Below are 14,942 nucleotides of genomic sequence, written 5' to 3' on the forward strand. Positions count from 1 at the left end.
ATGCACATACCCTCTTGTGAGAATGCTCCTGTCATGGAGATGCAGTGGAGGCACTGATATTTGCTCAATTGCAGGAGGATGGTGACGACATGCAGTGAGGACACCCCCTAGATCTTCACATAGCCTCTGAGAATGTCTGACTCCTGTCTGGCCGAGGACAGCTCACCTGCACTCCATGATCAGGGTCATAACATGTAGATGCAGCCATGAAACTTTAAAAGCCCCTGATCCTTTGTCCATCTTCAGGAGCACAGCATTACTGGTCACAGATGCTGAAGAGATGGGAGCCACCCCACCTTAAAGGTGCTGAGAGCACAGAGAGAATGGTGGAACTCTGTGGCACCTGCCCACGACCTTCTGGCAGCAATGACAAGCACCGCTGAGGTGCGGGCATCAGTAATTTGTCCAAGGAATGTGGGGCCAGACCATCACTTTGGCATGAAGACTGCACAAAACACAGGGAAGAGGCCCTGGACTGAGACACCTGCCTTTATCTTGTGCAAGAAGGTTTCACATCTGAGTGTCATGAACACTGCTCATCAGAACAAGGGGCCATGGGCAGTTAGATATTCTTGGGAGTTTATTGACAATAGTGAACGGTATGTATAAGTGATTAACGCCCTTGCCCAGGCTATGCAACTACATCTTCCAAACTTTTTTAACCCTGCCGCCATGTTTTGGTGCTCCCCGGACATCCACAGCGGAGGTGGAGGCAGCCTGCTGACTGATACGCCCTGTCTGTGATGAACTTGGTGAGCATCCTCTGGAGGGAGGGCCCCAGCCTGCTTTCGGGGTCCTGCTGTGTGGCAGTGGCACCCTCCTCGGCCTGTGGAGCTGGAGCTGCTGAGATCACAGGAAGAGGGGATCCGGATGGGCCGGTCACTCCCAGAGTGGAGTGGATGGCCCTGGGGGGTACACCTGCTGATCCTCTTCCCTACAAGTGCCTAAGAGCCCTTGGCTGACTCCTTGAGGAGAAGCGTAGCGGGAGTGAGATGGTGCTACCCAGCACGCCTTTCATGTACACACTGTTGGAGGCCAACTATGGCATCGGCGATGGAGTCGAGCCCCTGCAGCAAAGCAGGAGTGATGTCCTGGACCAAGGCCTCCATTACGGTCACCATTCTCCTAGTGTTGACCTTGGTGCTTTGGCATGCTGGCGCTATCACCTCAGTCTGAAGACTGACGGACTCCTCCATCGTGCCTTGCAATCTGAGGAGTGCAGCGGCCATCCCTTTCTGATGTTCCCAAGCTTGACTTTGCAGCTCCAGCAACTGTGACATGACCAAATCCAGAGTCTCATCATCTGACTCTAATTCAGCATATTTCTGGCCTCCTGCAGTCCTCCAACTGCCAGACACCTGGGAAGTCCTTGCTGTTGCCTGCTGCGGATCCTGAGGCTACTGTAGAACTAGGTCCCACCAAAGTGTGTATCTCTGCACTGGTGGAGGGTGTGGGTGAGCGCTGTGATGGGACTTCAAGAAGGAAGCCTCCAGATTCCTCTTCAGAGGTTTCTTCGGGGCTTGATTGGAGGCCCTAGGTCGTGGACTCCATTGGCTCCTTCCCCGATGTGCCTGAGGAAGCAAGGAGAGATAATCAGTGCATGGCAGTGGCCTGTGAAACAGGACACTTCACTCATAGCATGGTTGTCTGATGTATGTTGCACAGCTGGATCCTCACTTGGTTGAGCACCGCCGACCTCACTGTCAGCACAGGAACAGTCCAGATCCTCGCTGGCCAGCTGGATGGCTCTGTTTTCAAAATCCATGAGGACCTTGGTTTCAGGCATTCTTCCACCGGTTTGGGACCTCTTCCTCTTGTTGTGTGCCAGCTTGTCCTGCATGAATAGAGATGGAGAAAGTGTAAGCAGGACACCTGCCAGGCCAGATGATAAGTATGCCTGGCATGTGTCACTGGTGAATGGTCCCATGGACAGGATGAGTATAATGAAGGTGTGTGTGAGAGAGTGAACAGTGATGTCCTTTGAACCGGCAGTGAGTGAGGGCCCTGTGGATGTGTGATGGGTTTGTGAATGTGTGAGTTGTTGATGATGAGAAGAGTGACTTACCCTGGCAGAATGGAGGACATCATTTATTCTCTTGCGGCGCTGTGCGGCTGTCCTCTTTTAATGGGCATTGGCACTGACCACTGCTGCCACTGCCTCCTGAGCCTGCTTAGTGAGGTTGCTGCCCATCCTGTGGCCAGAGCTGGGGTAGAGGACATTACAGTGAGCCTCCACTGCATCCAAAAGGTGCGTCATTGAACCTGGGGGCTGCACTCTTTTTTCTTTCAGGGCCATGTCTTCTTTGCAGTAGTCATGGGCTGGGAGCACTGAGAGGTGTGTGTGCGGACTTTAAATATGGTGCCCGGCATGATGAAGCGGTGAGGCGATGGCGTGGTGGGTGAATGAGAGCCTGCCCACCATAGAAACAGCTTGTTTCACAGGAATGCATAATTTTGGGCCCACATATTGGATCAAGGCCTCCCAAGCCACAGCATCTCCCCAAAGCACACCTCAATTTTGCTTTTGCAGCTCTGCCTGCTCTGCAAATTGTTCAGCCTTTTCAAACATTAAATTCTCTTTCATTTGCACTAAGTCCAATAATGCTTCATCAAGCACAATGACTACAAATTGGTTACAGATTATCTTGCATTTTATAGCTCCGTAGCCACAACTACAGACCAAGCCGTTAATAAATGAATTAATGGATTCATTTGGCCTCTGGATCCTTTGGTTGAATCTCACCCTTTTGATTACTGGATCTTTCTTGGGGCTAAGACAATTATCAAAGGCCCTCAAAGCCTCCTTGAAGGAGGCCAAAGTCTCCTTACTCCTTGTCTTGCTAAGACATTGTCAGCTATGGCCTCAGTTGCTTGAAAAAGGGTCCTGACTGGTGTTTTTGTGCCTCCTCTTGTAAGCCTGAATCTGATTAGTCCTTTCAAACTGGTGTCTCCAGAGCTCCCGTCATTGCCCTTGCTGTGGATCCGCCATGTGTTTGAAGGGCTGTGGAAGGGATAATGGCTATTCAATCAATGCAGACATCTTCAGCAGTTCACTTACTGGCCCTTACAAGGTACGTCTTGTTCTTTTTTTCCATCTTTCTTCTTTGTGAAGTCAAGCTGTTTCTAGGTCTTCACTCGTGGGTCACCACTCGGTGGTCTCAGTTTTCTTAAAATGCAGCCTCCACCATGGTTTGGATCATAGTCCTTTACTTGTGTTGCCTTCCAACTGGATGAGGTTTCTCTTATTCTATGGGTGACTTGGACATAGTCTCTATTATGTTTTTCTTAGAACTATTTATTTACATCCATTTACATCCACAAACTCACGGTAAATTCTCTGGACACATTCTCTGTCTTGCTCCTTTGGAGTCTCTTGGTCATCTGACCTTAATGTCATGCTTACATCATCATTAACACCATTGTCTAATTAACATAATCATTAACCCTTTACAGTTCATAGAGTGAAACTTTTGGTGTCAAGTTCCTAATTTTCTCAAAGTATGAAGGTACAGAGAATTGCATGGAATTATGTTCGATAAATGACAGGGTCTAATCAATTTAAGAGTTTCAAAACTCTACAAAATAAAATACACTGCAAAAAATAATCAGATGTATGCATTAGTCCTGTAAACTAGACCAGAAAAATTGTATAAATCTTCCGCCCTTTTGTATATTTTCAGCTGATCGCAGGTGGCTCTGATGATCTGTTGCAGTCCCTGTACCTACAGAGAGATGTTGCAGAATATGCATTCATTAGAGATGGAGCTACTGTCAATGTAAGTACATGTGGAGTAAATTCTTCTTGGATTGAAATTAATTTTCTAAAAAGCATGTGGTGCAAACAAAAATAGATCCGATGTCACGTTATAGCTGGCAGTAGTTAGATATTTAGCCCCAGGATGACATGCTTGGCCATTGGCCATGGCCAAAACTAAGTGAGGTAGGTCCTCAGTATTCCAAGACTCTCTTTATGCAGGAGCAAAACACTGCAGAAGCTGGAAATCTAAAATAAAGATAGAAAGTGCTGGAAATACTCAGCAGGTCTGGCAGCATCTGTGGAGGATGAAACAGGGTCAAAGGGCTGGATTTTATAGAAGTGGTGGGGGAATGGGTGGGGGACGGACTGCTGGCCCCCCACACCACACCCCTCTGAAGGAAAGTCCGAAAGAAAGCCTGGAAGAAGCCCACACTGCAGCCCTAACGTGTTGCCAATGGGCTAAACTAGGCTAGAGTGCAACTTCCACTGCTCAGTAGGAGGAAGGCCCACCCTTGAGAGCTGATAGACAACCTGATTAGCCGGCAGATCTAGCAGTCCCAGTGATGCTAGAGCTCAGTAGGAGGTGCTGCTGGGATTGCAAGGAGGAGCAGGAAGAAGAGCAATAGCTGCTGAAGACAACTGGAATGCCTTTGGACTTTTAGAGCGGGTAGGGATCTGGAGCTCGGGGTTGGGGGCGGGGGGCAGGGAGAGAGAGATGGAGGTGTGGGTTTTTGGAGGGAAGGCAGCGAGGATTGAAGGAGGGTGATGTCTTGGGTGGGGGTGCCCCCGATATGATGTGGCCCCCTACCTCCTGCCTTTTTTCAACCTGGCCTCAAAAAATGGCCTGCCTACTCCCGTCCGCCTGCTTAAGCCACCCAGAGGCATGGGAAGCACAATATCCCAGACAATTGGCTTGGTAACAAGCTCAATTGATCTTTTATTCTTTATTTAAATATGGCAGGTGGGCTGCCGATTTTAGTGTTCGCTCACTCTAAGTAATATGGGGGACAACTTGAGAGTGGGTGGGAAGGTGGTGGGCTGCGCACCCCTGCCAATTTTATATGCCCTCACCTCCCTTGCTGAAAATACACCCAGCAGGGGGTTATAAAATCTAGCCCAACATTTCAGGTCACAACCCTTCGTCAGAGCTCCAAAAGGTCATCAACTAGAACATGGGAAATCCATAACTTTCAAATTCCCTTTCCAAGTCATACATCATCAAGACTTGGGCATATATATCGTTGACTCAAAATCCTCGAGCTTATTAGCAACAGTACTCTGGGTCCATCTACAGGGGAGTCGAGGGACGGGGCAGGCAGGAAAGTGGAGTTCAGGCCACACCGGATCAGTCGTGATGATGTTAATGAATAGTGGACCAGAATCAATAGATAATTTGGCCCTATTTCTTATGACCTTTTTTTATGATCTTTACTACACATATGGCAGTGATTCAAGGAAACACCACACCACCCTCTCAATGACAACTGCCAATGGAAGATAAACCCTGAAAATTAATTTTTTTAAAGTTCCAAAAGCTTTCTATTTAATGTGAGATTAAGAGCCTTCTTAATTTCAAAGTTATCATTTCGGAAGCCTCTTATCCCCCCAAAAAAATTTTGACTTCAATTTTTTTTAAGTTTCAATATGGGTTCAGGAATAACACATTTATTTGGTTCAATGGGCCATCTCAACACAATTAGTCATTTTGTGCTTTTTTGGGTTTCTTCTCAGTTACCTTAAACTGCTAGCAGGGTCTTTGCCCAACGACAGCACCGTCTATGTCAGAAATTTAGGAGTTCATGTACACAATTTCCACGCCTTTTGGAATCTCATTCCAAACTACAACACAAAGTTCAGAACATAATCTATTAGGGGTAAGAAGGCAAATTATTCTGAATTACCTCACACAAAGGATAATAGAAGGCATTACCAGAGGAGGATCTTGAAACAAACAATTGCCGCACATTTCCTTAGAGCTGTGGTAACTTTGCCAGAATTCCATTTACTGCATTAATGGGGTTATTCGCTGTACCTCCGGTGGAGATATGGCAGTGGAGCAGCTCCATGGAAGTTTCTGGCCAGTTTAATGAGTTTAAGAGCCTAGTAGGCTAACTTCCGGACAGTTACAAGATTGAGGCAAATGTTAAATGGTCAGAATGCTGCATTGCAAAAAAAATCTTAAATTCTTTGGATTTTCTAGAGACAAGGTTTGATCTTAAAAAAAACTTGCCCTGGTTTCTGGGAGAATTCCTAATTCCTGTAACTGAATGGCTGCTCATTCAAAGAACCTGTGCAAACACAATGGGCCGAATGGCCTCCTTCTGGGCAATAACAAGTCTGTGATTCTGTGATTCTGCCTAGTGGCTCATGCTGTACAATGGAATTGCATCAACTTTGAGTGTACACTCTGGTTCAACTTGGTTAGTTATCTAGACTGTGATGTGGTAGAAGCTCACAGTTATGTCTTATGGTTCCCAGGAGTTTGAAATGATCACATTTTTAGGCTCAAATAATGGAGCTTCATTGAATATATTTCTCAGATCACACCATATATTTCAGATTAATACATTGTTAGTTCAATACACAGACTGTAGCACAATATTGAGTGATGTGGCACTCTGGATACTTATGTATACATACACATGAACATATAGTTCCTAAATCATATTGGAATAATGCAACATTATAACACTTGCAAGATACCAGAGCTGTGGTAGAATCTCATGGATTATTAGGGTTGTAGTACAGCCCATGCTGAGATTTCCCCATTGACTTTACAGTGGTCCCGTACTGCAGAGCTGAAAGGGGCTACTAGGTTCCTTCCTCTAACAACTCAGGAGCTGCCCCCATGACTTCATTTGTAAAATTATTAAGCAAATAAATGAACCACCTCCCTCTTTTCCAGCAATTCAAGCTAAAGGCCTGGAACCCTGGACTGGGCTCTCCATCTGCCCATTCAGCGGCCTGGTGTGCTGATGACCTGCTAGGCCTTTGGAGGCCAAGGATGTGGCAGCTCCTAGTGTTAAGTGTCCTGAATCTCCAACCTTGCTTCCTCCTGCAAACGTAGCTTTGTTTGAGGCAGGCGAAAGCTCCGCCCCCTTAGCATGAACGCAACTGTAGGAACATAAGAAAATGAGTAGACTATTCAACTCCTCAATCCTGTTCTACCATTTAATTACACTACCATTGACCTGTACCTCCACTCCATTTACCCCACTTTGATCCATATCTCTTTATACCATCGCCTAACAAAAACTTATCAAGCACAGTCTCGAAATTTTCAATGGGTGAATCACTAACTTCTGGCATTGGGAATTCTATATATCTACTACCCTATGTGTAAAAGAATACCTACTATGAGCTCAATCCTCTCAGTAATGAGACAGCTGAACCTCCTCCCTCTGGCTCAGTGGTAGCAAGTTCATGATAGCCTGCACCTTGCAATGTCTATATGACCCATTGCTGCATTGCTTGGTGCTAACTCTGTCCATTTATTTTCTTCACATGCACTTTGATTAATTTCCAGTCTGTGATCAATGACAAGGGGAATTTCAAGACCGTAATGAATGCAATGCAAGTCATCGGATTCAGTGACGAAGAAATTGACACCATCTACAAAATCTTGGCCACCATCTTGCATCTGGTGAGGATAAACTTTGGTTACTAATTGTTTTACATAAGAACATGGGAACAGGAATGGACCATTCAAGCTCTTGTGCCATTCAATTAAATCATGATTGAGCTTTACCTCAACTCCACTTCCCTGTTTTAGTTCCATTTTTAATAATACTATTAGTAATCTGTTAAGTATATTTATTTGGCAAGGTTCAGAATTAACGGGTCTTTAAAATGTGAAGATCTTTAACAACTCTAATACCCTTAATTAACAAAATTCTATTGGTCTGAGGCTTGAAAGTTCTCTTTTATTTTTCTTATGCATTCACGGGATGTGAGCTTCGCTGGCTGGGCCAGCATTTATTGCCCATCCCTAGTTGCCCTTGAGAAGGTGGCGATGAGCTGTTTTCTTAAACCGCTGCAGTCCATGTGGTGTAGGTACACCCACAGTGCTAATCCACTCAGTATCAGGAGCCTTTTGGATGAACAAGTTCCAGATTTTCACTACCCTTTGTGTGAAAAGATTCTTCCTGGTTTCACTCCTGGATTGTCTAGCTCTAATTTTAAGAATCACTCATTCTGGATTCCCCCACCAGAGGAAATAGTTACTATGCAACTACCCTGTTAAATGTATTCATCATTTTATAGACCTGTTAATTTTGAACCTTGTCATATACTTATGTTTAATGGATTAACCACAACATCATTAAAAATAAGGCCTGTGAATTTCTCTAGCATCCTCCCAGTCGCTTGCCTTTTTGGGGGAGAAACCCTGGTGATTTCCCGTCAAGTTACAATGAAAACTGGTGAGAAACGAAAAATATGGGCAGCCCAATTGCAGCCAACCTCCAACCCACCCGCTTTCAGTTACAGCAGAGGCAAGTCTGGGATCAGGGGACCAACCTGCTCCCAGGGGGTGTAGGCGCACTTCACCTCCACCCACCAAGTTTCTCCTGCAATGAGACCACCCTTCCCGATGTTCCAACCCTATCTCTCCCAAATGTTCAATTAACCTCCCCTCCCCTGTGATGTAGGATTTAACTACAATCTGCTCCCCGGTTGTTTTCCTGCCTGACAGACAGCCAGTTTGACAACCTGGTTGGCTGTCGGGGGGGATACCTGTTGAAAAAATTTAAAACTTGGGAAGGTGGGGGGATGGGGTCTCTGCCGAATTTATTAGGAAATTTACTTCCAGGTTCTTAAACAAAAATCCTCGCTACCACTTTCTTCCTGCCTTAGTATTATTACTGATGCCCAAGGATCCAAGGATCAGTCTTAGCAGGGCTGTGGTTAATAGCTTACCAATACACATAGGTTAGTAAATAAAACTCAGCACAGATTTGTTAGAGGCAAATCGTGTTCAACCAAATTGATTGAGTTATTTGATGAAGCAATGGAGAGGGTAATGAGGATAGTATAGTTAATTCTGTGTATGTGGAATTTCAAAAGTTGTTTGTCAAAGTACCACGCATTTGACTTGTTAGCAAAGTTGATGCTCATTGGATTAAAGTGACAGTGACTGCATGGATACAAAATTGGCTAAGGGGTACACAACAGAGAGTAGCGCGAAACAGCTAGAACAAAAATAAAAATACCTGGAAAAACTCAGCAGGTCTGACAGCATCTGTGGAGAGGGATACAGTTGATGTTTCGAGTCCATATGACCCTTCATCAGAACTAAGACATATAGAAATGAGATGAAATATAAGCTGATAGAAGGGGGTGGGACAGGAGAGCTCGATAGGGGGCCAGTGACTGCCAAAGATGTCATAGACAAAAGGACAATGGGGTGTTAATGGTGATGATATTATCTAAAGGATGTGCTAATGGGGACATTAAGGGAAGCAAGCAGGAAGCTAGTGGCAGATGGCCCTAGTGTGGGTGGGGTGGGGGGAGGGGATTGAAATGGGCTAAAAGGTGGAGATGATACAATAGTTGGAAATAAATTTTAAAATAGGAGGGAAAAGAAAAAATATAGTTGTGAAAGAATTATAAATTATTGGAAAAAGGGGGATCGGAAAGGGGTGGGGATGGAGGAGAGAGTTCATGTTTGCTAAACAGCTGTTTTACAAGATGAGGGAAGCATGCACGTTTCCCAGATGTTGGTGTTGGGACTGCTGCTTTTTTTGAAATAAATTAATGACCCAGATTTGGATGTGCAGGGGCATAATTTCAAAGTTTGCAGATGCCACAAAAGTCAGAAATGTAATGAACAATGATGAAAATAGTACCAAACTTCAGAAGGACGCAGTCGCATAGATAGACTGGTAAATTGGGAAGATAAAATTTAACGCATAGAAGTGTGAAGTACTATCATTTGTTTTGGTAGGCAGAATGAAAAGGAACAAGTTAAATGGTACAATTTTCGAGGAGGTGTACAAACAGAGAGACCTGGGGGCACAAGTTTACAAATCTTTGAACGTAACAGGAAAAGTTGAGCATATTGTTAAAAGATATGGAATCTTGAATTTATAGAGCACAATAGCAAGGAGGTTATGCTAAACCATCATGAAATAATGGTTAGACCCCAGGTCTGAGCACTACAGGTTAGGAAGGATGTCAAGGCTTCAGAGAGAGTGCAGAAAAAAACTTGCCAGAGTGCTACCAGGGATGAAAGACTTCAGTTAAGTAGAAAGGTTGGAAAGACTGTAGTTCCTCTTCTTCAAGTGCAGAAGACAAGGAGGAAATTTGATAGAGGTCTTCAAAATGTTCAAAGGTTTTTGACAGAGTAACTAAGAAGAATCTGTTTCCAGCAGCACAGAGGTTTGGTGACCAGAAGACATAGGTTGAAGGTAATTCATAAAAGAACAAGTGACATGGGGGAAAAGAATTTTACACAGATTCATTAATAACTTTCAAAGGGGAATTGGGTAAACACTTGGAAGAGGAAAAATCTGCAGGGCTATGTGAAATGATCAGGGGAGTGGAACTAATTAGATAGCTCTTTCAAAGAGCTGGCATGAGCATGATGGGCCAAATGGCCATATTATGCTATTATTGACCAAAGTTCCATGTGTTGTAGACATTATTGTATCAAACTTTAGGGCTTGATATTTGCACAACTTTCTAGCAGTTAGGGGTGTGGTAGTGTATTGGTGATGCTGCTGGACTAGTATTTCAGAGAACATGAAATCAAATCATGTAACTTCGAGAATTTGAATTCATTTTTGAGAAGGTCTGCAAATAAAAAGCTGCCATCAACAAAAGTGAACATGAAACTGTTAGATTGTTGTAAAATCCTAACAGGTTTACTCATGTCCCTTACCTAGTCCTTACCCAGTTTGCCCTATTTGTGATTCCAGTCCCCATTAACATGGTTGATTCTTAAATGTCCTCTGAAGTGGCCAACAAGATATTCAGTTGTATCAAACTGCTGGAGTTCAAGAAGAAGGTGTACCACCATCTTGTCAGAGCTGCTCCGGGTGAGCAATGAATCTGGCCTTGATAGAACGTCTGCATCCTTAGAATGAATTATAAAAGAAGTTTTGCTGGGGGGATGGTGGGGTGAGAGCTGAAAGAGAAATGGTCTCACCGGCTGCCTTCACACCATTTCCTTTCTCTGTGCATCCTTTCTAAGGTAAAATTACATGAAGAACATGTTCAGTTCTGGTATTGCTCCCTAGTTTTCAAACTGACAGGATATTCTCTTTCGCATCAGAAGGTGTACATTTTTAGACAGGATGGTCAATAATTATAAAAACAAAAAAATTGCGGATGCTGGAAATCCAAAACAAAAACAGAATTACCTGGAAAAACTCAGCAGGTCTGGCAGCATCGGCGGAGAAGAAAAGAGTTGACGTTTCGAGTCTTCATGACCCTTCGACAGAAATGGGCTAAAAGGTGGAGATGATACAATAGTTGGAAATAAATTTTAAAATAGGAGGGAAAAGAAAAAATATAGTTGTGAAAGAATTATAAATTATTGGAAAAAGGGGGATCGGAAAGGGGTGGGGATGGAGGAGAGAGTTCATGTTTGCTAAACAGCTGTTTTACAAGATGAGGGAAGCATGCACGTTTCCCAGATGTTGGTGTTGGGACTGCTGCTTTTTTTGAAATAAATTAATGACCCAGATTTGGATGTGCAGGGGCATAATTTCAAAGTTTGCAGATGCCACAAAAGTCAGAAATGTAATGAACAATGAACTGAACTGTCGAAGGGTCATGAAGGCTCGAAACGTCAACTCTTTTCTTCTCCGCCGATGCTGCCAGACCTGCTGAGTTTTTCCAGGTAATTCTGTTTTTGTTTTGGTCAATAATTATGGTGTGCTGACTGTAATTAGCTATATTTCATTACGTGGTCAGTCTATAGTACAGAAATTCAACTGTTGTTTATGCTGCATCTGTTACTTACAACTAGATATAGTGTATTTGACTCACACTGTTCCACAGTGCACACCTGCTGTTTATAATACAAATAGCCCATGCCAGTTAGGTGTTGTTTAAGTGGATAAGCAATCAATCAGATAATTATTTGATCTCTATGCATTTCTCATGTGCATGGCTGGCATTTCTCAGAATTTCTCAGAATTCCTCAGTGTATGCTTAGTGGCCATAAGTAAAAAAATTAGATAGCCTATGGCTCCTTGTTATTTAACTGTTATGTGAATCCCATTATTCCTCAGTGTACTCTTGCTATTTGTGGATATAACTAGTGCATCCTTTAATTCTTCAATGTATATCATAACACTGTTCATGAATATGTGGACTATCCTATGATTCTCTTTGTGTGCACCTAAAAAAAACAGGCATTTGAAATGGAAAGAGGTAAGCTAAGATGAAGTCTCAGCAGATACAATGTGAAGGAATTTGCATCGTTTAGAATAGTTAAGAAATTGTTTGATCTTCAAAGGGAAATAATAAAATGTTTACAACTGGCAAGATAGATAAGACAAAGTTATTAAGTTTTTTTCCCAAAAGTGCTGGCTCATAGTGATAACAGGAAAGATTTTTATATTCTAGGAAAAGTAACTTCCAAAGAAAAGTTGAAACAATGGGATTTACAGATCAAAAGGGAGGAAATATATTTAAAGAAAGATGGAAAGCTGTATGGTGTGTGGCTGCGTGAGATCTTTAATGGTGCACCATGTGAAACAGACTTGTGGGAAAAGCCTCCAGATACCCTGGAGAAGTTTGCTGTTCCAGTAACCAAGGTTGTGTTAAACGCCTTTGGAATTCCATTGTTGAGTGACAGGGAGAGGGAAGCTGAAAAGTAACAGTAGGTGCTCATGGTAATATTGCTGGATGTTTTATAGATTAGGAATCTTCCTGGACTTTTGCTTGAAAGGGGTGTGTAGTTAGACGTCTAGCTAAGTAGAAATCTTGTGACAATTGTTATGAAGCTAAATGTAATTGTAATCTTGCGTTTAAGTTTTCTTTTCTTTTGTTAATAAATGTTTTAATTTAATCTTTAAAATCCCTAAAGGTGGTGGTGGAGTCATTACTTCTGACTTCAGTGCACAAACCTTCTCTGAATAAATACAAATTGCAAAATCATTGTGATAGCATGGCCAAGTTTCCCTTTGGAATTTGGTCAGTCTGACAAATATCTCCTGCCATATCATAACAGGGCATATCCTATGATTTCTCTATGCATGCACTTGATCAATGAAGAAAGAGAATATGTCCCATAGCTCCCCAGTGTGTCATCACTGGTTTTATTGATTCTTGATTGTCTTTTCTTTCACAGGGGAACCTAATGTTTATCAGCGAAAGTGACACTGCTTCCATCAGCAATGGCTACTTGGTTTCAAAGATCGCAGAGATCACCATGACGGAGCCAGGCACAGTCACAAAGACTCTTCTTCATCGCACCGTAGCTACAGGAGGAGGTGAAGTAATTGAAAAGGGTCACACAGTACAGGAAGCTGCGTATGGCAGAGATGCATTTGCTAAGGTAAACTCATACCCCTGTGAGACCAGGAGCTTCTTTTATTTGGATGTTGTTGGAGCCACTACCCCCCTTATCAACCATGACTCAGTGGTAGCACACTCACTTTTGAGTCAGGGTGTGGTGGGTTTAAGTTCCAACTCTGAGAATTAAGCACAAAAAATTGGCTGATACTCTAGTGTTCCAGATGAGCTAATAAACTGAGGCCCTTTTTATTTTTATTTGTTCATGGATGTGGGTTTCACTGAGATTAAGTTGGGCCACAAGGCTGTACGGTGTGGTGGAATACAATTCTACAGCTGCTGATGGCCTACAGCACCTCATTGTTGACCAGCCTTGAGTTGCTAGATCTGTTTGAAATCTATCCCATTTGGCATGGTGGTAGTGCCACACAACACGATGGAGGGAGTTCTCAATGTGAAGACAGGACTCTGAGATGATTGTAAAAGATTGCATGGAACTATTGCAAATAAGAGCAGGGGAGTTCTTTCTGGTGTCTTGGCCAATATTTATCCTTCGACCAACAAAACAGATTATCTGCTCATTTATCTCTGTGCTTTTCATGGGTCCTTTCTCTGTACCAATTGACAGCCCAGTTTCCTACATTACAACAATGACTATAATGTAAAGTGCTATTTGACTCCTGAGATCGTGAAAGACAAATCATTTTTTTAACTAACATTCAAATTAAGGGATTACAGTAACAGTTAACCACTAGGATCCCTTTTAATGAGCTAAATAGTTGGAAAGAATTTTCTTCTGACCACATGGCAGAACACCTTCTCATATACTTTGGAGGTGTATAAGTCCAGGCAACTGCTTATCTATAGCTGTCAACTATGCCATTTTGGGGAGATGCTTCAAAGGTTTGTTCCCACATTCTACACGAGGGGTGGAATCTTCCATTCTGGAGTATACGTTCAGCATTAGGTGCGGAAGTGGGGGTGATTCCTGCTGTGGGATGGGACAGCTGACCACATGCGATCTTGCACTGTTCAGCTTATGTATCCGTGAAGACCTTGCCGAATCTCAAGTTGTGGGTGGGCGGGAAGTCACCACCCCCTTCATTGCCTCTTAGGGTCAAAGGTCTGGGTGCCATATTTTAAGGGCGCCCAGACAGCTGTTCACTCACTGCAGGCCAGGAGCATCAATTTGGCTGTCATTCAAGATTCTGCCTAGATCAGAATGTCACAGAGAAGACAACGTGTGGCCTCACAGTTCAGCAGAGCCTCCCTGGAGATTCTCCTCCGGGCCGTCCAGGAAAGGCGGAAGGTGCTGACTTCCTGGGTTGGCAGTAGAAGGCCCTCCCATCTGACCATGGCAGCTTAGGTGGAGGTTGCAGTGGAGGTTAGCATCAGTGGAGCCCACCAAAGCAAAGCCCAGCAGTGCAGGAAGAAAATGAATGATCTGCTGCCAGGGTTAGTACCAATGACTACTCACTGCAAACTGACACTAATATGGGCATCAGGCAGTCTAAGCGTGTGAGTGCACAGAGATGTCAAGGTGCTCTGTCTCCTCTCACCTAGCCACTGTTCCACTGTACCCATGGCTAGAGTGATGAAGTGCAGGTCCGAGAGCATATCCAGCAGTCACTGTGCATTCTGCTGGACCTGGGTCTTCAAGGTGACCGACACGCTTTCCATGGAGGCAGCCAAGCTCTTGCATGCTGGAGCCACAACATGG

At 43.8% G+C, this 14,942-nt stretch overlaps 1 protein-coding gene across 1 annotated transcript in view; it reads left to right on the forward strand.

Annotated features, from left to right (window-relative positions):
• LOC121279363 (unconventional myosin-Id-like) overlaps window positions 1-14,942 on the forward strand; it is a 165,208-nt gene that overhangs the window by 44,518 nt on the left and 105,748 nt on the right. The window contains exons 6-8 of the mRNA XM_041190548.1: window positions 3,681-3,776; window positions 7,284-7,400; window positions 13,059-13,265. Of these exons, the coding sequence (XP_041046482.1) occupies window positions 3,681-3,776; window positions 7,284-7,400; window positions 13,059-13,265 (420 nt within the window). The remainder of the gene's footprint in view (window positions 1-3,680; window positions 3,777-7,283; window positions 7,401-13,058; window positions 13,266-14,942) is intronic.

This window comes from Carcharodon carcharias, chromosome 6, assembly GCF_017639515.1.
Source record: "Carcharodon carcharias isolate sCarCar2 chromosome 6, sCarCar2.pri, whole genome shotgun sequence".
NCBI classification, from domain to species: domain Eukaryota; kingdom Metazoa; phylum Chordata; class Chondrichthyes; order Lamniformes; family Lamnidae; genus Carcharodon; species Carcharodon carcharias.